Here is a 26,452-nt window from a genome sequence, read left to right on the forward strand (position 1 = left end):
TACCGATTGATTGATTGATTCCCATGCAACGAGTAACCTGTCCATGTCCTTAAACCCTGGTTAACCCGTGAAAGACTAATGTGCCTGAACGCTCGACGCAAACGAAAAAGAAAGAAGTGATACATGCCACGTAAGGAGTCATGGTAAAAGAAGATGATGCTTCTGCAACGCAACGAGAGACCCCATTGGGGCAACAGCCATGTTGGCCTATGCCGATGGCGCAGCACTGCTGCCGCCACCGTTGTTGTCGCCTCCCCCGCTTCCGGCTCCATCTTGGGCCGGCCTGCTTACTAGGGTCGGTGCAATCCTTCTCTTCTTTGGCTCTGGCTGTTTATCCGATCCGCTCTCGGTGTCGCCCTCCCTCTTCAGATTCCGAGATGATTCGTCTTCGGCCTTGTCTTCCGTACCCTCTTTCCTGGCAGCCGGTACAGCTGGCGCTGCAGCAGGAGGCGGCGGAGCGACGCTACTTCCACTCACCGAGTTGGCAGCGCTGGCGTTGGCAGTGCCGGGCATGGGCGTGTGGGGAGGCGTCCACATGGGCATCGACCCAGAGGGATTTGCTGCCGCGACACCGGGAACGGCACTGATGGAAGGAGTCTGATTGCTGAGCGCCACGTTGGGATCTGGGCCGGGTGCAAACGACGACTGTGTTGCAATCGAGGAGCATGACATTGAACGAGCGGGGCTAGCCGGTCGAGCAGGCGCGAATGATGCTGGTGATGCGGGGAATGTCGTGCCAGATTGCGAAGGTTGCTTGGCCATGGGCACAGTGGCTTGTGTTGGTGTTGGGGTAGGCGTTGATTGGTTCGAGGTAGCCGCGGCGATGTTGATGGAAGTTGGCTGTTGGTGCTTGGCTGGTCCGGGATGCACTTGTCCAAGTTCGCCGGGCTGGAATGTGAGGCACGAGCAGAATCCATCCGAAGAGGTCATGAGAAGCGTGTGGCCGTCATTGGTCCTACAAACAAGTCAGAAAATACTCCCAAGCGAGAGTCAAAACCACTTACCATGTAAGATCGGTAAACGTGGCGAAGTGCAGATTGCTGACAATACACAGCGGCTTCTGCTGTTGTGTATCGTAAATGTGGACGGCGTCCTGGGTAGCTACGGCGTAAATCATGCGATAGGGCAAGCTGAACGCCGCAGTGGGCCCTGCCGGCACAGGTGATGCGGCTGCACCGGACGATGAATCAGGCCGGGGCGAAGCAGCCGCGGCGCTTGGAGACGGCGATGGCACACTCGTAAATGGAGGTGGATCCATCGACGACGTGGAGATGGCCTTGGACTGCTGCATCACAGGCTCCGGGAGGGCCGGGATCTCATCTTCGGCTGAGGATGTGTCGATTGTAATGTGTTTGGTGGGCGGAGGCGATTCTCGCAGCGTGTAGTACACGGGGGAACACTTGACAGCAACTGAAGGTTTCTTGTGGCCTGGTAGGTACGCGATTGGAGGCTTGTTCAGGCCTGCTCGCGTGTAAATGTAAACAGTGTTGATAATGTCGTCGGACGTTTTGGCGGCATCCGAGCTTGACGGGTGCGAGGTCTTGTACTGTCCGGCGGGAGTGAACAACAAGCTTCCGTCCGGAGCAAAGGTTAGTCGCCGGAAGAAGGAGGTCAATGTCTCATTGGCGTAGATGTTGGCGTTGCGCACAGACAGCCCGGCGTGGATATTTGGTGATGTTGAAGGCATCACGGCAGGTAGCGGCATGGAAGAAGGCGCGGGGGATGCCGATCGCCGCGAGGACCCAAATGAAGATCTTCGACTGTGAGATGTGGGAGGATTCATTGGCAAAGCAAGCGATGCAGGAGTTCCGGGAGCTGAAGGGCCGGGCGAGCTCGCTGTTGGATTCGGGGTATCTGCCACAAACGAGGCGCGGGAGCCAAAATCCGGTGGAGCAGGACTGCTGGAAGAGATGCGGCGTGCTGGCAAGTCCATTTTGGTGACCTTGTTGTGCTGCGCCAGGGAGAATTGCCCATCCTTGGTTTTTAATGTGTAGATATGGACCGAACGGTCGGAGGACTGCGTAGCCACGAACTCGTTCAGAGGATCCCAGGCCACGCCTTGGACGTAATGGCTGTGCTCAGCAATTTGGCGGACGACCTGACCTGTACGCATGTTAGAGAGGCTCCATCTTTCATGCTCGATATTCGTACCATTCTGAGAATTGTAGATTCGGGCAATGTTGTCCATGCTCCCCGTTATGAAAAACGACCCGTCGGGAGACCACGCCAGGTCGTAAATCTCCGAGCCCAGGGAGCGGCACATGTGCTTCACCCTCCATGTCTCTTTATCTTCCAGGCCCTCTTCTCCAAATGTGCCCGAAGTCTGCACCTCCGAGGGGACCCAGAGCAAGACGTTTCCATCGTCGCCTGCGCTGCCCAGCAGCTCGCCTAGGTTGTGTGTCAGAACGGATGGGATGTGGACGACGGGACGGGTGATTCGTACCTCGGGGACACCAGCGAACGACATTGACGGCTTGGGTGTGCTTGACCAAGGTGGAGAGGTAGTTTACTTTGCGGTCTTCGCCAGAGCCTTCAATCTTCCAGAGCTGGGCGAGATTGTTAGCGGTGGAGGCATTGCGAATGGTTGCATTCAGCTTACCCGAACATTGTTGTCACCGCCAGCGGTTGCGAGACGGCCCTTTCCGTGCGGCTCGAAGTGGGCTGAATAGATGGCGGCATTGTCGTTGTGCCATGAGACGAGCAGTGGAGCAGCCTTCATGTTGGCCGAGGAGGTGGGGAGAGGAAAGAGGTTGGACGGATCAAGAGCAGCAGAGGCAGGCTGGAGCCCGCAGGTGACGAGGGTGAGAAGCAAGGAGACGAGGTGTTGCGCGGAGAATAGTGAGCAAGGTAAGTACAGTACCGGGGTAGCACTGTAGAACGGGACCGTGGGCCAACGGGCAGAGAGCTAGGTCGGCGGATCAGGAGCAGGCGAGACTGGACGACGCATCAATGAAGGTGACACGGAGCCGGCTGAAACGAGGCTGGAGGGTGGTGGTGGTTGGCAATGGAACAGAAAGCAAACCAAAGGCCGATGGTGATGGCGCGGTGGACTGGCCGTGGACTGGACGGACGCGAAGCTTGGATTAAGTTGGCCCGGGTCGGGTTGGGGTCAGTCAGCACCCACTTCACCTCGACCACACGCGTCTGTCCCATTTGCTTGCTGCATCCGGCATTATTTCCGAAACTCTCTTTCGACAGTCAGCACCACCGTTACATTCTACCAACATTACTTTCTCTCTCACACGTCCACCTCGACCGCCTCGGTCAGGCTTATGCTTGTTCCTGCCGAGCCTGCTTGCAGCTTCTGAGCCTGAACCACGCCTCCCGACGATCCTGCGCTCCCCCGTCCCAGCACCTTGACCCCCTCGATTACCGCGCCCGAGTTGTATCCAAAACTGCCCGATGTCGACAGCCGCTGCCCATCGAAATTGAATTGAATCTCGCTCGTCGTCGCCTGCTCAATCGACTCGCCGTCGTCCAGATACAGACTCCCCGTCGCCTTGCCATCCAGCCCAGGCGCAATGATCAACGTGAAGTTTTGTCGCCGCAGCTCTGCTGTCGTGTTGGCCGATTTCACACGCAGCGGGATGATGCTGCCGCCCCGAATGTGCAGCGGTATCGACGTGTAAGGCACTTGGGTAAGCAAAACGTACGATCCGTTCCCTCGCACGGCAGCGCCTGTCCAAAAGTCGTAGAAAATGTCGTTTGGCAGGTACATGGACACGCTGGTGCTGTCCTCGTCCGTCACAGGGCTGACCAGCAGCGAGTCGCCGTAAAAGTACTGCAGGTCGATCGCAAAGGTATTGACGTCTTCAGGGTACAAAAAGTACAGCGGGTTGATGGACGGAATCCCCGTCACCGTCTGTCGGTGAAGAGCAGTGTAGTAATAGTCAAGCAGGCGATACCTCGCGTCGATGGCCGTCTTCGCGGCTTCTGCGACCAGCGGCCAACGGTAGAATTCCTGCGGAATCGACTCGTCGCTGTTGTGGTTCTAGCATTCCGTCAGCTCCCTGTCCACGCCTCACTCGACAAAGAAACTCACCCTGTAAAAAGGCGAAAACGCTCCCAGCGTGGCCCAACGTGCGCACAGCGTCTCCGTCGTGTTGCCGTTGAAACCGCAAACGTCCGAGCCCACCATTGGAACCTGAAACAATGCAGCAAATTGCAGCAGCTCGGCGATTGAGATTCTGTACCAGAACCACCCGGAGTAGTTGTCTCCGAGCCAGTGCCCGACGTCCCTTCCTGCGCCAGCAAAGGTGCTCCGCGTGATGACCAGGGGTCGTTTGCCGGGCCTGCGATTCAGCATCGCCGTCCTGCTTGCCGTCGACATCATCGTGCCGTAGAGGTTATGCGCGTCGTACTCGGTGACGCCGTTGTAGTGAACCACGTCGGTGAAGATTGTCAGATTCGAAAGCGCGCCAGCTACGTTGTTGATGCGGTACGGTGGATTCAGCAAATCGCGGAAACGATATCCAGTCTGTGGTCCCCGGTCTCGCTCCATCAACATCCTAATCTGCTTTCGCGACCTTGGCTGGAAATCCGATGGAAATCCGGGAATAGGTCTGCCAGAATTCTCACGCACTGCCGGAGGATCCGGAGGCGACCTGTTCTGTCGGGCAAAGCCGTAGGGGTCCTGGCATGGGTATGTACAGAAGTTGGATGCTTCGTTCATGTCGATCCACAGGGCATCAATGTCGACACCGCTCTCGGCACTGAAGAAGCGCAGAAACTCGCCGTTCCAATAGTCGGTCACGTTCGGGTGAAACCAATCTGGGAAGACGGCTGGGCCTGGCCACACTACGCCGACAAAGTAATCCCCTCCTTGTTCTTTAAGAAAGACGTCTGCGGCAGCCCCGTTGTCGTAGGCAGTGTTGTTCTTGTAGGCGACTGCGGGATCCACCATCATGATGTAGTGCTGCTGATGCGCGTGCAGATAGTCGACCAGCTCTCGCACCTTGTCCAAGGGGAATCTTCGAGGATCCAACGTGAACACCTTGCGGTAATCCATGTAATCAATGTCCGTCCACATGGTCTCCAGAGGGATGCCCGCCTGGGAGTAGTTGGCAATCGCTTCTGCCACATCGTACACATCGCGGTACCCGTATCTACAGTTGTGGAAGCCCAGGCTCCAGTAGCTGTGCATGGCGGGGAGACCAACCACCCCAGCGTACTGTTGGCTGACTTCCCTAGGCGATGGACCCGCGAGGAAGTAAAGATCAACGATCCCGCCCAGCGTGTTGTACTCCAGATACTGGCTTCCAGCGCTGTCTTTGTTGATCTTGATGTCCATGCCGTTGGAGTTGAGGAGAAAAACGCCATGCGTGCCCGAGCTTCCACGGTGGTCAAAGTACACCGGGTGATTTCCGTACAGATTGGTCCCTGGAAGAACATTGGGAGCATCCCGACTCCATAGAGTGCGGATGTAATTAGTAGTATTAAGACGAACTGCAGGTCAAATCAGCTGTTAAGCCTTCATCGGATTTCCGGACGTTCAAGACTCACAAGGATCTGTGTGCTCTCCCAACCCGTACAGGTACGGATTGTCTGGGAGTCGTGTTCGCAGGCGCAGATATTGCGTTTGAAAGATTAGGTTGTACCCCGAAGTGTCGAAGAGGGTTTCGTTTGAGCCCTTGCGGACGACTTTAAACCAGAACGGACTTTGCTGGATTTGGAATTGAATGTTGGAGTCCGCAGGTGCCACAGAGGCATTACTTGAAGGCCGCGATACGACCGTCTCAGGCACTTGGTAAACATTTTCTGATGTGTCGAATATTTTGACATGCAGACGGTCCGCTGTGTATTGTCAGCCCCTGCTACCAATCTGCCCGCTGAAATGAACGACTGCTCCTTAAGCGCAACTGTAGCAGCGAATGAACGCTCCCTAGATGCACTCGCATTGCCTGAAAGTCTCATTTCTTTCGACACCACTGTGTCCGCCCAAGGACTGTTTCAATCTCAAGCCTTCCGGCCATTTCCGAGGCACTGCGCCGGGCTCCAAGACATCCAAGCAGAATTGCCATGTTTTTTGCAAAGTGCACCAAACAGGCGCGAACTGACATCCGACCAATTCAAGAAGGTGACGACAAGAAAAGCCTGGCGTGCGCCAATGCTTACTTACCGGTTTGGTATTCTACACGCAGTTTCAGTTCTGTCAGATCCCGGCCGTAGGTGTTGCACGCGGTTCCGGCAAGCCTCAAGTCAGCCGTCAAGCTAGAGCCGCGATCCTGGACATTTGACGCCGTGTATCCGGGGCAGCTGTCAATAGGCAAGGCGATGGGCCTCCGCTGGCCGGGGATGAATGGCGGATTCGGCGGGGGTGATGTCGGGCTCTGCGGTTCTGGAGTCGTGTAGCACGACGAAAAGAAGAAGCAGCAGGCCAGCAAAAGCCGCTCCCGAATCATGGTCGTGGGTAGCGTTGGTTCCTGTGGCGGTGTGCCCGGTTTGGTGGCTGGCTGGCTGGCTGGCTACTTCGTCGACGACAACAACAACAATGATAACGAGTGCGACATGTCAAACATGGGGAGCAAACGAAACAAAACCAAGCATATCCAAACCCAGAGTCAAGCGTCTTTATAGGCAATGAAGAAGCTCCCCAGCACAGCCCGGCCAGCGCCAGCCAGCCCGGCCAGCCAACCCGCAGGCCCGCTCGCACGCCTCCGCCGAACCAACAACACTACGACGTGTTTGCTGCCGGCCGATGCGTTTCACAGGTTCGCGCGCTCGCATCATCTCCGCAACCAAAACACGACATGGCCTGCCTGCGACCCTGCCTGACCGCCTCCTCCCCGCACGGTAGCTCTCTCGTCATCCCGCACCATCTAGGACGCGCCTTGGCTCCCATTTCCCCTTGTCTTTCTCTTTTCTCTCTCCTTGTCTCTCCCCAAAAAGTAAATCCTCTCCTCTTTTGGGCTTGCGACCTCATGGCCGCCATGTGCAACCCCTCTTTGTCTCGTTTCGTCGATGCGGGTGCGATGCCGCGGCCCGCCCGCTCCCCAAAGACGAGCCTCTACAGATCGCGGCTGATGTGCTTCCTTGTATTGATTCTAGTCGTCAAGTCCCACTGCTTGTAGTAGTGCGCCGCCTCTGGCGTTTGTTCAAGAGACCCGTCATATTTCTGTCGAAAAGGCGGCGGCCATGTGATGCTTTGGTGGAAGCCATCCGGCATTTTTCGGATAATTTTCCCAGTTCTTGACCACGCGGCTGCTTGGGCACAATATGGGGTGATGAGATCTGTGATGAGCGACTGGATGGACGTTAGCAGCATGTGAATTTTGTGCTTCCCCTGACTCTGGGGTTGGGGTAAGAGCTGGGGATCCTTGCGGGCAGAGAAGGGAGAAGCAACGGTTCAAGGGACAGGCGTTGTGCGGGTTGCGCAAGTCGACGAATGCCGCCACGGAATGCGCTTCTGCCGCATGCGCTGAACTTCGCACGCTACAGATACATGAACATGTACCTAGGCGCAGGTAGTAGAGCTGCCCATCTGAGGCGGGGTTGACAATAGTCGCTGCCCATCGCATCGCGCTTCAATAACTCAAAAAATGCTTCTTTTGCATTGACATGGATGGATGGATTCGCTAGGACATGACGTCACATGAAGATCGATCGTCACCCCGCCTCACTTCACTTCGTCCAGCAACAGCGCAAATGTCCAGTATGACCACAGATACATGTCTGTCGACCGTCGACGCTGTTCCCATTGAAATTGTAGTGCTCGCCGTCATGCTGAGCTAGCTATTTGAGCTATAGCATCCTCCACGGCAAGGTCCTGCTTCCAGATTCGTTCCCTGAGCCAGCTGCTCACTTGTCTCTAACCGCTCGTTGCAACTCCAATCCACCTAATCCATCTTGAGCTCGATCTGCTCCATGCCCGACTTTCCAGCGAAACCGAAGCCCTGCTGGCGGTAAAAGAGCTGAATGCTGTCGCGACGGGTTTTGTCGAAGTCGAGGCCGGCGTCACGGCAGTCGTCGATGAAGACAACTTCTTCCAGTTCGGTGAAATGCTGGAAGGAAGTGCTGTCGACAACGAAGTTGCCGAGGCGCAAAACCTTGACGGAAAAGCTGTGCATCGGGGTGGCGCTGCCAGCGCGGACCGCATTGCGCGCGTATGCCATGCTTAGATGGTCAAGATACTCGCCATAGCCACTCACGTGGTGCAACATTCCCTTTCCGTCCTGGCCACTTCGCAAAGGTCAGCTGGTGCTATTATGTGAAGAGCAAAATACTCACTGGTACTTGTCACCAGGGTTGCCCGCAAGCTTCCAGTGCTTGCCGATGCGAGCGAAGGGGGTACCATCCTCGGCGCGAGTGATGGGGTGAAGGAGCATTCCAAGCTCGAGGACGCGAAGATGGTTGTTGCGCCAGGCCGTCTCCCAGATGATGGACTGGAAAGACTCGGTCATGCCGTAGATGCACAGCGAGTCGAGGTTGCGGAAGACAGTCAAGTGTTTGAGGTCGTCATGGGTGAAGTATTCGGGGTGAGGAGCATCGTTCTCGCGGTCCTCAGCATCGGGGACGAACACGTTCAGGGAGAGCTGCGTGATGTCGGGGTTGACCACGGGCCAGATCTCCTTGGAGAAAGGCAGATCAGACTCCCACCTGCGAGTGTTAACATTCCCCTCTGTTGAACATTCGGGTCACTTACTTCAGCGAAGTCAGTCCGAACATCTTGGCCAGAACACCCTTGATCTTGCGGACCGCCAGGGTCCACTCAAGCTCGTGCTTCTTAAGGACATCGTTGTTGGCGGCAGCATCGCTGTGGGAACGGGAACGCGTCAAGTCGCCAGTGCGGACCGAGCCGGTATCGACAGGGACTTGGGGCTCGAGCTTGCCAAACCTGTCCTCGATCTTGTCGACGTCTTCGTGACTGTAGATCCAGGGACCGACGATCACGAATTCCGTCGCGGTTGCGAGGTTCTCCTTTTCCTTTCCGGTCAGGAGGTCGTCGACGCGACGAATGACGCGCTCCAAGGAGCAGGTCTTGTCCACCTCGCCCGCGACGGCGCCGGTGAGGATGATGATGCGGTCGGCATCGTTGTGAACGGGCGTCATGGCGGCTTTCAGGGGGTGGGTGGATGAATAGTAATTCAAGGGGTGAATAGGATTGTTGAGCGCCGAGATGCCTGTCGATAGACAATCTCAAAGCTCAGTGGGGAGGGTGGTGGTTGTAGAAAGTCGAAGATCGTGGCGCGGCTTTGAAGTCATTGACCACAATGAGGTTCGCTTAGCAGGCGCGCCTTCCTTCAGTACAGGTGGGCAGTATCCAGGCGGCATAGGGGCGCGACTTCCGTCGCAAACTCAGGCTGCTTAACTAGAATGCATTTCTGCTTAGAAGTCACATGCGCAACTGCGCCAGGCGCAATCACAAAGTGATTTCTGTATCTGGCATTGCACAAGTGTTAAATTTTGGTGACTGCCATGCCACATGCACTACGTCTAACAGTCAGTCCTACTAGTCAGGTTTCCTCTTTGGGGCCTGAGTAACATACAACATAGGGGGTCTACTAAGGAGGCTCCATGCGCGTTCACACTTGTCGCTGTTGCAGGCTGACTGCGAAAATCATGTTTGCTTGTATAGCGCCCATTTGTCGTCGGTCTCCACGCCCTAGATTGGACTTGTCAGTGTTTCTGAAGCAGGACTGAATGAGGCAGCAAAAATTGCTGTAGTTATTGCCTTGGAGATAGTGCAGCTTGACTTGACGAGCGCAAACACAGTTCCAAACTCGCAATCAACCTAGAGAACAGCGTGGATTGGAAGCAAAGCTTGAATGTGGCGCACCGTCTTTTGCAGCAAAACACGCCAAATACCCTGAAGCCAGCAATTTCCATTTGCAACGAACGATATGGGGAATCTCAAACGCTCTGCTGCTTGTATAAAAACAGGATATTATGCAAGAATTGTCGAATACGCAGGTACAGCGGGCGGGTCCAGCCGGCCCATCGCGAGATAAAGACCAAATGTTCTGCCACTGATTGCTTGAAGACGCGTCTGAAGACATCGGATGCAGATCAGAGCAACGGCAAAGTCCGAGCTCGCTGGCCGAGCCAAAGACCCAGCTCTGCATGTGCAAATGAAAGATCGGGTTGTCGGTGCAGCCTCAATTCGTGCCGAAACGGAAGCGCTCCCTACCCCGTCCACACCGGCGGCCCAGGTGGATCATATCGTTCCGGGATTGGATACCAGATGTTTATTTTGATCCCCGGATCGTCGACCTTGTAGGCACCCGGGATGGCGACTTTTGGGCCAGGGTTTCCGGTACCGCCGCCCGTGACTCGAACCTGCGCGCAGCCGACGTAGAACTGTGCCCCATTGTCCTGGCTTGCCTGGTGGAGAGATATTTGCTCCGCGCGGATGAGGTATTCGCCGTCGGGCGTAGACTTGGGAATGGTAGCATTGAGCATCTTCGAATCTAGAGAAATCGTCAGAAGAATGTTGGAGGGCTTTCGGCCACGAATGAAGGATGCGCACTCATGCCAGGCCAGTCCATTTGGTGCTCCGTAATGTTCGCTTGCGACGCAAAGATCTTGAACCAAACGTCCCCATCCCCAGCGAAATCCGCCGCATTTACGCCATCTGGCGCTCTGGCCATGTAGACCTGGAAGGGGCCGGGATGCGTCATTGCTTGTGACGCTTGGAATGCGATCTCTTCGCCAGCCTGCACCTCTTTCGTGCTGGTCCTGTTGGGTGGATTTGCTTCATTGCAGCGAAGCGCAGCAGAGTTGACGTCGCCTTTCACGGGCGATTGTCCGTAATGGTCGTCGACTAGCCGCACAAACTCCCACTCGCCGCTGGGCTGCCCTTGTGTGACGAGTACTGGATAGTTCCCTGATCTTGTCATCAGCGTTTGGTCCGTCGGCCTCGTCTTTGGATGGCTTACAGTGTGCAGTGCCTACGCTGCAAGCAGCAAGGAATGAAATGAGTGTGTACTTCATCACGACCGCGGCAATGACAGACGAAATGAACGGATGGAGAGAGCCCAGAACTTCCCTTGTCTTTCATTTCCCGAGCCATTGTTATATATTAAAGGGCTTGGTGTTACTTGCGCCTGCGAGTTCTCTCACATCTTTGCATCAATCTCCTGGGGTAATGCATATACTCAACAGCAATCCGAGAGGTGGTGTGACGAGACGGAAACTTGGCTGCGCCATGACGTCGAATCATACATGCCGTGTGCATAATTCGAAAAAGGCCCTGGCGACTAGTCAGGGCCAAAGGTGCCCTGGCGCCCTCTTTTGAGATTTTGATACCCAGTTTGGGAAACGTGACAGCTTCCCTGGTCCTGCACTCTTTAATGCACACAGCCTAAGCCTGGCCACGACTTGGACCTGCGCCCTCGCGAATCTTATCTCCTCGGCCGCGTGGCAGTTGCAAACGCTGAGAGTAGTTTTAGGCTGAAGGGAAAACGCCGACAAGCGAGTGAATGGTCTTTCGGCGATTCTAGACCGCACCACTGATTCTCTTGACCTCTTGATTAGTAGCGTCTTGCAATTCGGCCCAGGAAAGCTGAGGCAGACGAGAGGATACTAGCTGAGAGCTACTGGAGGGGACGCCGATCTTTGCTTACTACAAGACAAGTGTCGGTATGTCGGCGGTTATCTTTCAGAGAGAAGCTGTCTTCATGCTTGATTGATCAGGGAAAGAACGGTGATTGAGTATCAGATCACCGAAATGAGGCGTCACGAAACTGCGAGAGAGGACAAACTCGGCGAGCTCTTCATGGAGATGGGGGACCTTGCAGTGGTACAGTGGCGGTGCGGCGGCAGCGCAGCGGGGCGGGTTGACGAAGCCCCAGGTTGCGCAAGGCGTCGATCCTCAGTGTGGATATGGATCTGTGGAATGTACATGGCCAGAGATGTCGGCGTCGGCAGGTCAATGTCTCCGATGATTTTGCAAACCATCCAGTTGGTTCGCCGAATGCCTGCGCAGCTCTTACAAATTGAGTGACAAACTGTGGAGAAGGTGGCTTGAAAGGTTGAGACTAGCCCAGAAACTATGTAGGGCGGTCTCGCAGCATGAGCATTGACGTTCATGGAAGGATTGGTTGCCCAGAAGAGATGGGTGAAGTAGTTCTGTAACTCGCAAATGTCACAGCTCGAGTGGCTGGTGAGCGAAGCGGAATCCGGGCGAATGAGGAGATCTGGGAAAGGGCGGCGAAATTGAAGTGAAGGCAGACTACAGATGAGCGCTGCAAAATGGTTTGGGCGTGTCGAGCGAGTGGGTGTTGAGAACGACGATGGAACGGCGAGGAGCGAAGTCTGAGGACCAGAGGAGGTTCCAAGGCTTAGTAGTAGCAAAAGTCGTGGCACACACAACCCAGCCGATCACTACTTGATGCTTGAACGCTCCCCGTTAGTCACAGTCATAGCGCAAGAATGCTCCCCATTACTTACAGTTACAGCGCACGAATGCTCCCTATCGGTCATTCAATACGTAGGTAGAGTAAATGAATGAATGCGCCCTCGTAGGCGTGACCAATTCTCTGCTCTTATTGTGTGCCACGACTTTTGTGACCGAGCGCTTATTCTTTTCACAACCTGATTGGCTAGTGATTCTGACCAATCGCTGCCCCCAAAAGACGGCCACGACAATCCGGATTCACCTGGACTGCCTGAGCAACACCCATTGCATCACGCTGTCTGGGACCTCAGGTCTATTGTTCAGAGCCGCTTGCAACTTGAGACCCTACGATACTGAATCCAATCCAATTCCGCACAGCCTTGGCGACCACAAGCGGACGCCGGATCCACGAAAACAATCGAATCGCTCACGTCAACAAAGAGGCTCAGGACCAATGTGCCGTGACTTCTTCAATTGAAAGACTCGACGTTTGTGTACCCATGAGTCTTTATTCAAGAGGTACGATGATAAAATGCTGTAAGAGTCGGTTGATTCTTCCGCACAGCAGTCCTGCTGCATTTCCATAGCTGACATGGTTGTCAAGTTTCTTCACAAGCTCCCTTGGCTGCTCTCCAGCTTCAAATCCCGAACAATCGTCTTTAAATACGACAAGCGCAACAGTTTACTGTATCTCATGGCCGAAATTCGGGGCAAAGAGCGGCGAGTGGGTACTGGCTTCAAATGTCCCAAAGATTACGTTTGGCTTAAAAAGGGCGACCCATACATGACGCGCCATTGGTAGCCTCCCCAACTCAGGCACCGTTGCGACACCCGCTAACAAATTCATGCAGCCGAGAAATTACCTTGGCAGGGGGCAAGACCCTCTTCACAAAAATCGATGCCAAAGAGCGGCCGGTCGGTCTATACTTGCCGCAGCAAGTCTATGAGGTAGTCAAGACCGCCGATGCCTCGACAAAGGAAAAGCGCCAGGCCGCCACGAAGAGAAAAGATGCACTTACTCTTGAAAAGGCACGCGTTGCTTTGAACAAGTCCTTCCCTGCGATGCCCAAGGAAGACGAGGAAGCTGTACTAACTCGCGCATGGAAGAAGAGCAGCGGACGCGTTGGTCGAACTGAGACAATTTCCATGGAAGTCAAAGTCAAGCTAGGCGTGACTGCGCACGCGCGGCATGCGTATACCGAATACGACGAGCTCCTCAAGCAAGGTTTCACGCAAAAGGTGGCTAGAGAAAAGATCAAGACTGACGTTGAGGATATTGTGTCAAAATGGCAGGGGATGTCTCACATGTCCAAGGGGATGATCAGGGACTCTGAAGGAGAAGAATTGTCAGAATATTCGGATTCGGATCCGTCAGCCGAAGCCACATCAATTACCAGGACCTTGAGGAAGAGGACGACAGCCATGAAGAAGACGACCGAGAATCTGACCTCTGAGAATGCCGCTACAGAGACCAGAAGTCGGAAGAAGGCAGCAAGGCCAGCCAAGCGCGCGGGTAAGGCGGTTGTGCCGAAGAGAAAATCAAACACAAAGAAAGCGTCAAAAGGCTCAAGACCAAAGAAAAGGTGAAAGACGGTAAAGACAACTGTTAGATTTAGACTCCTAGAAGGTCCCAGGAAGGATTAATGATGTTCCCAAGCAAAGCGCAGTGTCGCAACAACCTATCAGCTTTCACCATTCTATTGTACAAGCCAGGTCGTGCAGTCGTTGAAAAGACCTGGTGAACCCGCGGGGTATCTCGATATTTTGGCCTAAGCAATTAACGCCTGTTCCCTCCGAGCTAACGCCAACCTCATCCAATGAAAGGGAAAATGCAGAGAGCTTTTGACCTTGAGTCCCTCCCGAATGAATGCTCATGAGCAGACAATTAAAAATAAGATGCTCTCATCTTTCCATCTTCGCGGCCCGCGACAAGAGCCTGATGTTGCTCAGAAACGTCTTGACCACCTCCTCGTAGCAAGCCTCTGGGGAGTTGTTCATCGTAAGCAAGCCTTGGTGGATCAATGCACCTGTGTCGATTTCAACTTCTAGCTCGTGCACCTTCTCGCCAATGCCGTCGTCCTTCTTGACCTGTGTCAGGTCAATCTGGGTGTGCTGGTGCTTGTAGCTAAGGCGGTCCTTGAGGCGCGCCACCTCGTCCTTGGCTTCCAGAAGACTGACTTCCTCGGGAATCTCCAATTCAATATTGACGCTAATGCGGCAGTCGAATGGCTCGCGGGGGGAGTGTATGTCGAGATCGGCCACTCGGCACTTCAAGATGCGCGCCTTCATCTTGTGGGTAACTTGGTCCCGCGTAATTCGTACGCGAGGCTTGCGGTGATGTCCTTTGGCATATATGTATGGCTGCACCGAAGGTGGCAGGGCTGCCAGGTCGGCATCTTCTGCATGGTAGAATGTGTCCTTCTCCCGCAAGTGTTCGTACCGCATTTTGGGACGATTCGACTTGTGGCTGTCGGCCAACGACTTGTTCAAAAAGTCGTTCAGGAATTTGTGTTGTTGCTGCAGAAGGTGTCAATTTGAGGCTCCGCTAAGAGGATGCGTGGTACATACTTCGCTCATAAAACTCCGGAAAGACAGGCGCTCGGGTGGGATGGCAAGGACGGCCTGGCTGGCGATTGGGTATGAGACGCGATCGTTGGTTTCCTTGCTGACGAGGATTCCCAGCTTGCCCTCGACCTCGAGCTTGACGCCGTAGTTTGCGCCGTACGGATTGTTGCCGTGAAGATCCTCGCGCATCACAACATTGTTCCAGAGAAAGTCGCACACCTGACGCGTTATTTCGTCATAGGGCGCAATGTTGGTGAGACTGGGCTCCAATTCTGAAAACTCCTGCGGAGGCACGGGGATGGGCTTGGGCAGGGCGTGGGATAGACTTTGTGTTTGCTGAACCGGCGGCGGGACATTGTCTACGGCGGTTGGCTGCTTTGGCTCGGTGCGCGTTAGAGACGACCAGTCGAAGCGCTTGGCCCAGTTCGGAATTTCTTTTCGCATGGTCGCCTGTCGGTGCAGCTGCGGTGACGCCTGAGGGACGGGCGACGTTTTGGAAGCTTGCGAGGGCGCCGTGGACGAAGGCGTCTGCGATAGGACTGAAGCCGCAGAAGCTTGACGGCCGCTTTTGGGGGTCTTGGGAGGCAAGTCCCCCTCGTCGTTTAAGACTGTCCGAATGTCCATTGCAGCGATCAATACGAGACAGGGGTTCTGGTCGATGTGGGCTCTGAAGCGTCGACAAGGGACGTATGCTGGTGTGTGAGGCGGCGAAAGGTGAGGGCGCTCGGCGGAGCTCCGCTGTGCTGCTGGCGATGGTGGCGCGACGCGGGAGCGACTTGGTTCGAAGGCGCGGTGGATGCGCAGAGGATCAACAATGGCGCCTACAAGGCCGGTCTCTGGTGAGCACGACGCTCGTCGGCGACAAGGTTGGCGGCCACATGAAGCTGTAGAGCAGGCCTGGATTATACCTTACCTTCGACCGACGGAGCGCTGGCGGCAGCTGGTCACGTAAGCGGTGCGGCCTCACATGCCTGCCTGGCGGCGGCTTGGCGCAAGTCGAGCTTCCAACCGCGAGAGCTCCCCCATCATCATCACCAACACATCCTCCCTCTCGCACCTGCACTCGCCCCATCCCCACGATCCACTTCATGACGGCCGTCTCCCACCCGCGCACGCCCGTCTCGACCCAACCCTCAGAACGCTCCATTATGGGAGGTTTGACCTCGGCCGCAGGCCTCGTCGGCTTCCTGTCCGAGCCGGACAACGACCTCAGGTCCTTCGCTCTCCATCGATTAAACCAGGAAATCGATCTGCTGTGGCCGGAAATCGCTGGCTCTGTTGGTCAAATGTAAGCACTGCCCTGCCGCGTTGTTCGCGTCGAGGACGCCCTGTTTGATGAGCTGAGGCTTGGATGATGCAACCTCCATCAACACCCGCCACTGCGCGGACCTTCACCTTTCTGATGGCAACCACGGGGGACATCGATGCTAACAAACCTCCTTCGACAGAGAAGCTCTTTATGAGGATGAATCCTTTCCCGAGCGAGAGCTTGCTGCTCTGGTGGCCGCCAAGGTCTACTATCAGCTCCAAGAGTACAACGAGAGCATGGTGTTCGCGTTGGGAGCAGGAAAGTTGTTCAGCATAGACAATGCCGGCGAATTCGAGGACACGATAGTCGGTATGTCAACTTGAGACTCGCTGATGGATTACGCTGATTGCACCTCACATCAGCTAAATGTGTTGACACCTACATCGCCCTGTCCGCCATGCACAACCCGCCGGCCCCTGCAAGCACAGCGAACCAGCCACCACCACAGCTTACCACCGCCTTTCCGGCAAACGCAAATGGCAGCGCCAGCACCGCCGCGAGCATGACGTCCCCGACGACGCCATTCTCGCAATCGACCCTCCCATCCAAATCGCTCCTCTCCCGGGAGGACTCGTCTCCGTTTGATCCATCACTCCCAGGCGGTGGAAACGCAGGCACCCCCGGAGCACATCCTTCTCCGTTGGCTCTTCCCCGTCCGGTTCAAAAGAACCTCCAGGCGGTGATCCGGAGGCTTTTTGAGAGCTGCTACCAAGTTGGCGCATACCAGCAGGTGGTTGGCATCTCGATCGAGGCTAGGAATCTCGACGTTCTCAGAGAGACGATTTTGAGGGCAAGCCAAGACGAGAAGAGCCAGGGCAAAAAGTCGACAAGTGGTGCCCCGGGCAAGAGTGAGGAGCTCATGGAATACATTCTGGACATTTGCATGAATGTCGTTCAAGAACGGGGTCTCAGGAATGAGGTACACAACCCCGTCTCAAATAGATTTCATTCAGCTGACATGCCATCGCGTAGATTCTGAGGCTCATCCTCGACCTGCTCAACGACCTGCCGAATCCCGACTACTTCGCGATCGCCAAATGCGTCGTCTACCTCAATCAGCACTCGATGGCTTCGAACATGCTCAGGCACCTGGTTGAGCGTGGTGACGCTCACTCGCTGGCTGTGGCATATCAAATTTCTTTCGACTTATACGACAACAGCACCCAGGAGTTCCTCTCCAGGGTTATCGAAGAGCTGCCGGATACCGAAGAGAAGAAGGACGACGCTGGATCACAAGCTACGGCGAACGGTGATGCCATGCAAACCGACTCGGCTGAGGGTACGCGGGAAACTGATGAGCTGCTAGCCAACGCCGAGAGCACACACACGGCAACGATTCCCTCTCGTACAAAGCCAAAGCCTGCCTCGGAAGATGAAACGAAGGCCTTCGCGTCAATTCGTCGCATCCTCCAGGGAACCAAGTCAATTGAGCTCAATTTGGAATTCCTATACCGCAACAACCACGCGGATCGTAACGTTTTGAACAAGATTCGGGACAGCTTGGAAGCGCGGAACTCCATCTTCCACACCGCTGTGACGTTTTCGAACGCCTTCATGAACTCGGGAACCACGAACGACGGCTTCTTTCGGGACAACTTGGACTGGCTCCAAAAAGCGGTAAACTGGTCGAAATTCACGGCCACTGCGGCGCTCGGCGTCATCCACCGAGGCAACATCACACAGGGCCAGAGGCTGCTTGACCCTTATTTGCCCAAGGAAACCCACGTCGCAGGCTCTGCGTACAGCCAAGGAGGTTCGCTCTATGCTCTCGGCTTGATTTACAGCAACCATGGCACCGACGTGCTGGAATACCTTTCCACCCAGTTCAAGAAAGCTACCGAGGAAGTTGTCCAGCACGGCGGCGCTCTCGGCCTGGGCGTCGCTGGTATGGCCACCGGCAATGAAGAAATCTACGAGTCTTTGAAGACTGTGCTTTACACTGATTCTGCAATCAACGGCGAGGCCGTTGGTCTTGCCATGGGACTTGTCATGTTGGGCACCGGAAACATCAAGGCACTTGAAGATATGATTCAGTATGCTCACGACACCCAACACGAGAAAATTGTGCGGGGTCTCGCATTGGGCATGGCTCTCATCATGTATGGTCGTCAGGAGGCTGCTGACGAGCTCATCAACGGATTGTTGGAGGACCCTGACCCAACACTGAGGTACGGTGGCATCATGACCATCGCGCTTGCATACTGCGGAACGAGCAGCAACAAGGCCGTCCGCAAGTTGCTCCATGTGGCTGTCAGCGACGTCAGTGACGATGTGCGCAGAGTGGCTGTCATGAGCTTGGGCTTTGTCCTTTTCCGCAAGCCTGGCGCCGTCCCTCGCATGGTTGAACTTCTCGCCGAATCTTACAACCCACATGTGCGTTACGGAGCCACCATGGCGCTGGGTATTGCCTGCGCTGGCACTGGCTTGGATGAGGCCATCGATCTCCTGGAACCCATGATGAAAGACTCGACGGACTTTGTTCGCCAAGGTGCTCTCATTTCCTTGTCGATGATCATGGTGCAACAGAACGAAGCCATGAACCCCAAGGTTGGCACGGTGCGCAAGACTCTCCAAAAGGTCATTAGCGACCGCCACGAGGATGCAATGGCGAAGTTTGGATGCGCCCTCGCTCTTGGTATCATAGATGCCGGCGGTCGCAACTGCACTATTGGCCTCCAGACGCAGACTGGTAACCTCAACATGACGGCCATAGTCGGAATGGCTGTCTTTACCCAGTACTGGTACTGGTTCCCGCTGACCCATTTCTTGTCCCTCAGCTTCACGCCGACCGCCATCATCGGTGTGGACCAAGATCTCGAGATACCGAGCTTCAAATTTCACAGCGCAACAAGGCCAAGCATGTTCGATTACCCGCCGGAGGCCGAAGTGAAGACTGAAGAGGTGCCCGAAAAGGTGAAGACTGCTGTGCTCTCCACAACAGCACAGGCCAAGCGCCGGAAAATGGTCAAGGAGAGGCAGCAGAGAAGGGAAAGCATGGATGTTGACCAAACTCCCACCACCCCCAAGGTCTCGACTGCCGATGATGACAGGATGGACACGGATGAGGAGCCCAAGAAGGACGAGAAGGGCGAGAAGGCTGAGGGTGAAAAGGAAAGCACACCTGCGGCCGAAGGTTCAAAGAAAAAGGTGGAGAAGGAGAAGGTTGGTTACGAGCTCGAAAACATGTCGAGGGTCCTCCCAGCGCAGCTCAAGTACATCAGCTTCCCCGGTGAACGCTACGTTCCGGTCAAGAAGGTTAGTTTCCATCTCCACTACCGTCCAGAAAAAGCTAACGCCGCAGTAGCCCACGGGTGGTGTCATCCTCGTCACGGACACAAAGCCTGACGAGCCCAAAGATCTCCTGCAACTGGAGCTTAAGCAGGCCGCGGCAACACCGGCTCCTGGGGCTCCAGGCCACACCTTGGAGGATCGCGTCAACCAAGCCTACGCTGAGCGTGATGCTGGCAACTCTCACACCACAGGTGCTGCCGAGGCGGCGGGCGTCCTGACTGCCGTTGACGAAGATGAAGAGAATGGGGAGGAAGCAAGCGCACCAAGGGACTTTGAGTACTTTTCGGAGAACGACGAAGAGTAGATACTCCACTCCTGCGCCCACCTTGCTTCCCTTCGTTTCTTCTTCCATCGGTCGGCGATATGAGCTGATGCCAACACTAGCTCAAGTTGTGGTTCGGTCAGTTCATCAACTTGCGCGCCTGCCCCACCTAGCACATCCGGAGCTGGGACCAACTGAACCGCAAGGCTATGCATTCTGCTTTGGTTGGAAGATATATTTTCTGCCTCGTCTGAAGATGAGGTTGGTACCGAGGGTGAGGTCTAGCGTCATGCTGGTGGTTATCTGGTCTGGGTTCTTCGGTTTCGGTTTCAGCATCTGGATGGGCGTAATGCTGGGATAGGAGTGTCGGATGGACAAGTCAGCAAAGGCTGGCTGTAAGTATACACCGGTGGAAAACAATAGAAGAGAAGGTCCCCGTGTCTCACCAGCAGGCCATTTCGTACCTGCACTCGACCAAAGGCAGATGTACTTTTAGCGGCTGCTCGCCTTTTTTCCAAACGAAGACTTCAATTAAATCGTTCCACTGTTCAATCGACGTGGCTGGCTTTGTGGCCACAGCGAATACTGAGAACTCTTTGCCAGGGTCGACCGGTCTGCCTCTGTTTTTGAGCGGGTGGGTGGTGGTAAGCTTGCGCACCACTGATTCAGATTGTGGCAGCTGATCGGACAAAGGAACAGACTTCGGAGCCCCATTATAGAAGAAACATTCTCTCGGTTTTTCTATCGCACCCAGTGATCACTAAGGCCAAAGCCCTTTTTTTGCGATTGAAAGAAGACGAAGCAACCCCAGACAACCACCTCAACAAGAGCAAATCTTGGCCGGGTCTTGGTCTGCCGTCGAAATAAGCTTAGCCAAGCTCAAGTCCGTTCACTGTGGCTCTAAAAGTACTATTGCTTAAACAGCGCGCAGCCAGCTTGATAGATAGCAGCCCACCGCCAGGATCCCTGGCATGGAAACTGCTCGACGGTACTTCGGTCCCCCGTGGTTCGAAGTATTTTGCGATCCGTATCAGGCCACAGTGGGTGTCGAAAGAAATGAGACCTCCACGATCTGTCTGCAGCAGTAAATGATTTCCTCCCACGCGAAACTTTGGTGGCATATGAATACTCCCAAAGCGCAGGTGTAGCAGCGAATGAATGCTCCTTGAGGGTGATCAGAGGAGGAGTGAATGAATGCTCCCTAGACGCACTCATATGGACAGTAGGTCTAATTTCTTTCGGCATCCACTGTGAGGCCATCATCAAGACATGGCAACCTGGGCAAGATGGAGTTTCTGGCGATAGGCCTGGATTTGGTACGACGGAGGCATCAAAGCCCAAAATCCCATCTCAACAGGATCGACCAACAGCCAGGTTTTGCTGCCCGGCTCTTTCTGTATCCGCCGGCGTATTGCATCAGATTGCTTTGGTTGGTTATCAACCCCGTCTTATCAAAACTTCCGCTTTCGCCTCCGCGTCTCGCGATAGCGCAAGTACCCACTCTTTGGCCGCAGATATACCTTATTTCATGGTTTCACCATTAGGCCTCTCTTTACCATCGCCTGACTTGGTGGAATCAAATATCAAAAACCTACCTTGGAAGGCTCAAAAGCCAACTGTTGCGCTGGTCTTGCGCCACTCGATACGATGCTCATTGCTGTTCCAAAAACGGATAGGTCTCCACACTCACCCCGCTCTGCAATGCAAATGAGTGGAGATGGTCCAAACATGTCCAGCCTGGAGATTCGGCGCACCATGTATGATGTCCTGAGGAATCAGTCACGTATTGATATCATACCATGATACCAGTCGTTGTATCTTATCACGTCGCCGCCGCTCATACCGCACACTGCGCCACAGTTTGAGAATCGTTGTTAACACCAGCCTATCAAGTGCAGGCCGTTCCCATCCATCCCGCGAGAAAGAAGATCGACCTCGAGGGTTCCACAAAGACAAGCCGGGGAGGTTACATAAAGATCGCCTTCCTGTTCCGATGCATTTGCGGCTTCACCACCCGCCTCTATTCTTGTGTATGCTTTTCCGTCGGGCCACGAGCAGCAAAACAACGTCACTGTCTGAGAACCACCAGGGCTCTACCGTGAGAGGCATAATATACTGCAGCGTCTCGCTCATGCTGAGCTGAGTGGTCCAACTCATCATCACAATGGGAACATCTCCCCCTTTTTTCGAACCGAGTGTCGGCTATGGCCTCATTGTTGGCATGGGCGCCGCCTTCGCCATTGGCATGTCTCTACTTTCCTGGGGCTTGTCCAGATACATGGCTGAGGTACAAACGTCTGAAATGTACATGACTGCCAAACATTCGGTGAAGACGGGACTAGTAGCTACAGCGGTTGTTTCCTCTTGGACAATTGCGGCAACACTGCTCAGTTCAACCACTGGTGAGGAAAACTACTGCTTCTAATTAGCATTACACTGACGATTTTCCGCTTCCAGATGGGTTCCTCTACGGTGTCAGTGGTCCATTTTGGTATGGCGCTGGCGCAACCTTCCAGATATTCATGTTCTCTCTGGCTGGTACGTTCTCTCCTGAGATTTGGGAAGCTTGTACTAATCGAAGAAGCCATCGAATTGAAGAGGAAAGCACCTCGAGCGCATACGTTTCTGGAAGTCGTCAAGAAGAGATATGGGCCAGCTGGTCACATTACTCTGATGAGCTACAGTCTGATCTTCCAGATATTTACGACAGTGAATCTGCTTGTTGGCGGGAGCACCCTTTTCAGCTCCATGACGGGCATGAATCGTGATGCGGCTTGTTTTCTTTTCCCGATTGGAGTTTTGATCTACACTTTGTTTGGAGGTACTGCAAACCACTCTCAACTGTTCTCTGTGGCCACGCTGACTGAAAGTCGAAGGTATCAAAGCCACATTTCTCACAGATTGGGTGAGTTATCAATGGCCCGTCACAGCAGGTATCGAAAGAAATGAGGCTTCCTTGGTGTAGCTGCTGTCGTGAACGACTGCTTCCTGAGCGCACCTGCTGCAGCGCATGACAGCTCCCTACATGCAGCTGCAGTACTACGAGGTCGCATTCCTTTTGATGTCTCCTGTGTCGTTTAAAAAGAAAACAGCTGACATCGCAAGGCCCACACCGTCATCATTTACATTGTCATGATCATCACCGTCTTTGCCGTCTACACGTCTTCCTCGACCATTGGCTCTCCGGATCGGATGTGGGAGCTGCTGCACGAAGCAGCCAGGCTGCACCCTGTGGAAGGCAACGAATCCGGAAGCTACCTCACCATGACGTCGCAAAATGGCGGCTTCATTGGGCTGATCTTTGCGGGAGCGTCGTTCGCTTCGTGCGTCGACTCGCAACTCTTTCAAAAGGCCATCGCAGCAGACCCAGCAGCCACATTTCCCGGATACATGCTTGGCGGCCTTTGCTGGTTTACGATTCCGTTTGTATTGGCGACGACATTTGGCCTCGCCGCTGCGGGGACTGAGCATTTGCCCATCTTTCCGACGTATCCAAACCGCATGACAGATGCGGAAGTGAGTGCTGGCATGGCGATGCCGTACGCGGCTTATGCGATCATGGGCAAAGGCGGAGTCGCAGCTTGTCTGGTTTTGGGATTCATGGCCGTCACCTCCGCGGTAAGTCAACACAGCTCTTCGGGTCCGACGAAACTGACAAACTCCTAAGATGTCTTCCGAAACTGTAGCCACCGCTGCCCTTGGAACCTACGATATTTACAAAGCCTACTTCAATCCGAAAGCCAACAGTAAGCAGCTTGTTCGCTGCGCCGACGTCATCGTAATAGTCTTCGGTATCGTCGTCTCCTGCATATCCGTGGCGTTCAATCACGCCGGCTTCAGCGTCAACTACCTGATCACCTCCATCGGCATTTTCGTGGATAGCGCCATTATACCCATGGCGTGTACCATCATGTGGAAAAAGCAGTCGCTCTTGGCCGTCATAGTCGCACCCCTCGCCTCGACCTGTGCTGCCGCCGCCGCCTGGTTTCTCACGGCCCACAAGTACTACGGCGCCGTAACTATCGCTTCGACATCTGAGCCGATCCCACTGGTTGCCGGGAACATAATGAGTATCTGCGGCCCGGCAATTTTGACGCCATTGCTCACCTACGTGTTCGGCCCTGATGACTTTGACTGGGCCAAATTCAAGGAGATCAAAAGCGACGTCGGCGCTCTGGAGGACCTGCGGCGCGGAGGAGAGGAGGAGGACCTAGCCATCGACGTCAATGCGGCGCCCGGGCACGGCGAGGAGCACGACGAGGAAAGCAAAGAGGCCGAAGAGGAGCGTGATGCGCGTCTGTTGCGTGCCCGTACAAAAGCAGGTTGGTGTTGTGCCGTGCTGTGTCTTAGCTTCTGCATTCTGTGGCCCATTCCGATGTATGGCTCTCACTATGGTACGTACATCCGCCATCTATTTCCTACGAGTACTTCCTTCGCCAGGGAATCCCACTAACACTCCACCTTGCAGTCTTCTCGAAACCTTTCTTCCGTGGCTGGATTGTTGTGGTCTTCCTTTGGGCATTTTTTGCTGCCATCACCATCACCTGCTATCCCATCTGGGAAGGCCGCGCCTCAATCGCACGCTTTTTCAAGTACGCAACGGGCCGGGCGCGTCGCCAGCCGACAGGCAGTGATGGTGCTACTGGGACTGCTTTCGTTGTGCAGGGCGTGGTGCCCCCTTCTATTGAGCGTAGCAGTGGTAATCATAGTCGAGAAGGTGGCGAGAAGGGGGCGGAGGCAAAGGTTGTTGGAGGATAGGCAGAGATTACTATTTTGGCTTGAGAGTTCAATGTCGAGCATGTTCAGACCATAATCCTTTTCTTAATTAGTCTCAGATGGCATTGGTAAGCTTTGAAAATGAACAAGCGAGCACGAACCATGCATCAGAAATTGACTATCATATCATCATGAAAAGAACAGCATTCGGAGCATTCAAGATCCTGTACGTTGGAATACTCAGGAGCATTCAACCATGTGAGTCGTTGCGACAGGGAGCATTCGAGCTCCAAGTCGTTTGCGAGCCTTCACTCACGCCCTGAAGAACGCGTAAGGCATTAAAGGGAAGACTGGAGTGGGTTTTGTGCTTTAGCATCTCAAAATCGTTGACCATATGTAAATCCAAAACGCCGCGCTAAAACATGCAAATGCAGCGAACCCCTGCCCAGTCCGATGTTGCAAGGCCGACCCGTATACGAGTTGTTTGGCGGGGTATCTTTATGTAAGAGGTGACCTCGATATGTTTAAATCAAAAAGCCCCGAGCTCATTTTTTCTTGTCGGAATAGTCTCTGAAAACGTTCAGCATGTGAGTGTTGGACGTCTTCATGCCCTTCCTAGGGGCCTTCTTCTTCTTCTGCTTGTTTCCTGCGGCCGCCGGTTTGACTTCTTTGGGCGCGCTGACTGGCTTCAATCCGGCCGCCTCCAACCTCGAGCGCATATCATCCGGGTTCGCAGGCAGCGGGATGCTCAAGAACATCTGCTTGAATTCGTCGTCGACATGGTGCGCCAAACTGGGGTCGTTTTGCCAGACGAGTAGGGGTTGACCGGTCTTTTGGTTGCGCGTGACGAGAATTTCGCCTTTCTTGTCGAGTTCATTGATGGCGTCGACAGCACCCGGCCATCCATCCTTTAACTCAGCGACCCTTATCCCGACACTGCTGCTTTGCCGTTGGAGGAGCCCCTTAAGCTCATCTGCGGTCCTGACATTGTGCGGCGGTCGGTAGCGGAAGCTGCCCTTGCCGTTGAAGCCCTTGGGATCGTACTCGACCTTGGGATGGCCGCGCATGATGTTGAACAGTGCAATCCAATCACGGCCACCTTTTTCAGCCGGGCGAGGCTTTGCACCTTCCTCTTGCACCTGTATAGACAAGTGGCTGAAGACGTCTTCAAATGCCAAAGCCTTGTCCTTCTCCTTGAGGTATTCCAGCGCAAAGGTGACGCGAGTGACCATCTGAAAGCCAGAGTGTGTGTTCTCGGGCTGAGAGTAGACGGGCGTGCCCTCGACAGGACGTGGACGTTTCTTGCCGGCCTGAGAAGAAGCCGACGGCGTGGGCGAGGGCGCGCTGGTCGCGCTGGAGGCTTTGAGGAAGGACATGGTGGCGGAGACTCTGTGCCAGCAGCGACAGAGGATGAAGGGCGCAGCTCGAGGATGGGCTGGATTCGTCGCTGGCGACCCGGGATAGCGCAAAGGGCGGTCGGGAATGAGCGTTGTCTTAGCGCGAAGGTGCAGTGTCGAGGATGGGCAGAAGATTCTGGGTTGAAGGCGGAGGAGGTTGTGACAAGCGCGCACACACGAGATGCGGCTCAAGGATGGACTGGAATGCGGCTGGAGTGACGGGTGCGGGCCTGTGCTGCGGCCTTATCGGTGAAACTCCGGGCCGGTGGTGGACAGCACGGCAGCGCGCCAAGAGGCAAGAGCTCCAGAGCGCGCTTCCGTGTTCTGGTTGCAGCTCGCCCGCGTCTCTTCGCCGTCACCTTCAAAGAACATCTCCAGTCGTCCGTCCTTTCGCGCCCTTCGACAGCTGCACACCCGTCGGTCCTTGTCGGCCGCGCTGTTGTCGTCCTTCCTTCTGTGGCGCTTTCCTTCTTTACTTTCTACCCCGGCGACTAGCTACTATGCGCTAGCTGATTTCACCTCACGGAAACCTGAACCATGGCGACCGCGGCCATTGACACGGCCTACATCGCCGCCTC

General features: G+C 54.9%; 9 protein-coding genes across 9 annotated transcripts; 3 read left to right on the forward strand and 6 right to left on the reverse strand.

Annotated features, from left to right (window-relative positions):
* Positions 1-38: 38 nt before the first annotated feature.
* Positions 39-3,088, reverse strand: J3D65DRAFT_23127 (chromatin assembly factor 1 protein). Its single transcript, XM_066794681.1, has 5 exons — positions 2,600-3,088; positions 2,444-2,546; positions 2,152-2,388; positions 1,005-2,103; positions 39-955 (listed from the first exon to the last, which is right to left on the reverse strand). The coding sequence occupies exons 1-5, from the start codon at positions 2,717-2,719 to the stop codon at positions 208-210; spliced, it is 2,307 nt and encodes a 768-aa protein (XP_066659754.1). The 5' UTR covers positions 2,720-3,088; the 3' UTR covers positions 39-207.
* Positions 3,089-3,238: 150 nt separating this feature from the next.
* J3D65DRAFT_545627 (putative alpha-glucosidase) lies at positions 3,239-6,401 on the reverse strand (the record flags this gene model as incomplete). Its single annotated transcript, XM_066796777.1, has 4 exons — positions 3,239-3,991; positions 4,043-5,445; positions 5,503-5,793; positions 6,119-6,401. The coding sequence occupies 4 exons, from the start codon at positions 6,399-6,401 to the stop codon at positions 3,239-3,241; spliced, it is 2,730 nt and encodes a 909-aa protein (XP_066659755.1).
* Positions 6,402-7,628: 1,227 nt separating this feature from the next.
* J3D65DRAFT_673265 (uncharacterized protein) lies at positions 7,629-9,228 on the reverse strand. Its single transcript, XM_066803523.1, has 3 exons — positions 8,642-9,228; positions 8,227-8,595; positions 7,629-8,178 (listed from the first exon to the last, which is right to left on the reverse strand). The coding sequence occupies exons 1-3, from the start codon at positions 9,046-9,048 to the stop codon at positions 7,836-7,838; spliced, it is 1,119 nt and encodes a 372-aa protein (XP_066659756.1). The 5' UTR covers positions 9,049-9,228; the 3' UTR covers positions 7,629-7,835.
* Positions 9,229-9,628: 400 nt separating this feature from the next.
* Positions 9,629-11,301, reverse strand: J3D65DRAFT_23101 (fungal cellulose binding domain-containing protein). Its single transcript, XM_066794678.1, has 3 exons — positions 10,875-11,301; positions 10,466-10,822; positions 9,629-10,406 (listed from the first exon to the last, which is right to left on the reverse strand). The coding sequence occupies exons 1-3, from the start codon at positions 10,927-10,929 to the stop codon at positions 10,123-10,125; spliced, it is 696 nt and encodes a 231-aa protein (XP_066659757.1). The 5' UTR covers positions 10,930-11,301; the 3' UTR covers positions 9,629-10,122.
* A 1,244-nt stretch (positions 11,302-12,545) lies between these two features.
* J3D65DRAFT_673267 (uncharacterized protein) lies at positions 12,546-13,944 on the forward strand (the record flags this gene model as incomplete). Its single annotated transcript, XM_066803524.1, has 4 exons — positions 12,546-12,853; positions 12,939-13,132; positions 13,186-13,847; positions 13,913-13,944. The coding sequence occupies exons 2-4, from the start codon at positions 13,029-13,031 to the stop codon at positions 13,942-13,944; spliced, it is 798 nt and encodes a 265-aa protein (XP_066659758.1). The 5' UTR covers positions 12,546-12,853; positions 12,939-13,028.
* Positions 13,945-14,236: 292 nt separating this feature from the next.
* J3D65DRAFT_544789 (CYTH-like domain-containing protein) lies at positions 14,237-15,088 on the reverse strand (the record flags this gene model as incomplete). The annotated part of the gene is made up of 2 exons (XM_066796735.1): positions 14,237-14,851; positions 14,903-15,088. The coding sequence occupies 2 exons, from the start codon at positions 15,086-15,088 to the stop codon at positions 14,237-14,239; spliced, it is 801 nt and encodes a 266-aa protein (XP_066659759.1).
* A 959-nt stretch (positions 15,089-16,047) lies between these two features.
* Positions 16,048-19,803, forward strand: J3D65DRAFT_545219 (armadillo-type protein; the record flags this gene model as incomplete). The annotated part of the gene is made up of 5 exons (XM_066796754.1): positions 16,048-16,187; positions 16,348-16,517; positions 16,571-17,127; positions 17,181-19,463; positions 19,513-19,803. 5 exons carry the CDS (start codon positions 16,048-16,050, stop codon positions 19,801-19,803), a joined length of 3,441 nt encoding a protein of 1,146 aa, XP_066659760.1.
* A 1,892-nt stretch (positions 19,804-21,695) lies between these two features.
* On the forward strand, positions 21,696-24,656 carry J3D65DRAFT_609882 (putative sodium/proline symporter). The gene is made up of 7 exons (XM_066798734.1): positions 21,696-22,163; positions 22,219-22,299; positions 22,346-22,582; positions 22,638-22,666; positions 22,867-23,379; positions 23,429-24,155; positions 24,230-24,656. Exons 1-7 carry the CDS (start codon positions 21,926-21,928, stop codon positions 24,517-24,519), a joined length of 2,115 nt encoding a protein of 704 aa, XP_066659761.1. The 5' UTR covers positions 21,696-21,925; the 3' UTR covers positions 24,520-24,656.
* Positions 24,657-24,739: 83 nt separating this feature from the next.
* On the reverse strand, positions 24,740-26,074 carry J3D65DRAFT_23791 (uncharacterized protein). Its single transcript, XM_066794733.1, has one exon. The coding sequence runs from the start codon at positions 25,851-25,853 to the stop codon at positions 25,023-25,025; it is 831 nt and encodes a 276-aa protein (XP_066659762.1). The 5' UTR covers positions 25,854-26,074; the 3' UTR covers positions 24,740-25,022.
* Between the last annotated feature and the right edge of the window lie 378 nt (positions 26,075-26,452).

This window comes from Phyllosticta citribraziliensis (genome assembly GCF_038025025.1).
Source record: "Phyllosticta citribraziliensis strain CPC 17464 chromosome Unknown J3D65scaffold_1, whole genome shotgun sequence".
Taxonomy (NCBI): domain Eukaryota; kingdom Fungi; phylum Ascomycota; class Dothideomycetes; order Botryosphaeriales; family Phyllostictaceae; genus Phyllosticta; species Phyllosticta citribraziliensis.

Coding starts and splice junctions, on each gene's coding strand:
- J3D65DRAFT_609882 (XM_066798734.1), top strand. CDS start 21,926: ATGGGAACATCTCCCCCTTTTTTCGAACCGAGTGTCGGCTATGGCCTC. Junction 22,300..22,345: donor ATTCATGTTCTCTCTGGCTG/GTACGTTCTCTC, acceptor TAATCGAAGAAG/CCATCGAATTGAAGAGGAAA. Junction 24,156..24,229: donor GATGTATGGCTCTCACTATG/GTACGTACATCC, acceptor TCCACCTTGCAG/TCTTCTCGAAACCTTTCTTC.
- J3D65DRAFT_23791 (XM_066794733.1), bottom strand. CDS start 25,853: ATGTCCTTCCTCAAAGCCTCCAGCGCGACCAGCGCGCCCTCGCCCACG.
- J3D65DRAFT_23101 (XM_066794678.1), bottom strand. CDS start 10,929: ATGAAGTACACACTCATTTCATTCCTTGCTGCTTGCAGCGTAGGCACT. Junction 10,823..10,874: donor CAGCGTAGGCACTGCACACT/GTAAGCCATCCA, acceptor TGACAAGATCAG/GGAACTATCCAGTACTCGTC. Junction 10,407..10,465: donor AATGGACTGGCCTGGCATGA/GTGCGCATCCTT, acceptor CGATTTCTCTAG/ATTCGAAGATGCTCAATGCT.
- J3D65DRAFT_673265 (XM_066803523.1), bottom strand. CDS start 9,048: ATGACGCCCGTTCACAACGATGCCGACCGCATCATCATCCTCACCGGC. Junction 8,596..8,641: donor TTCGGACTGACTTCGCTGAA/GTAAGTGACCCG, acceptor TAACACTCGCAG/GTGGGAGTCTGATCTGCCTT. Junction 8,179..8,226: donor AACCCTGGTGACAAGTACCA/GTGAGTATTTTG, acceptor ACCTTTGCGAAG/TGGCCAGGACGGAAAGGGAA.
- J3D65DRAFT_23127 (XM_066794681.1), bottom strand. CDS start 2,719: ATGAAGGCTGCTCCACTGCTCGTCTCATGGCACAACGACAATGCCGCC. Junction 2,547..2,599: donor GCGGTGACAACAATGTTCGG/GTAAGCTGAATG, acceptor AATCTCGCCCAG/CTCTGGAAGATTGAAGGCTC. Junction 956..1,004: donor ACGTTTACCGATCTTACATG/GTAAGTGGTTTT, acceptor ACTTGTTTGTAG/GACCAATGACGGCCACACGC.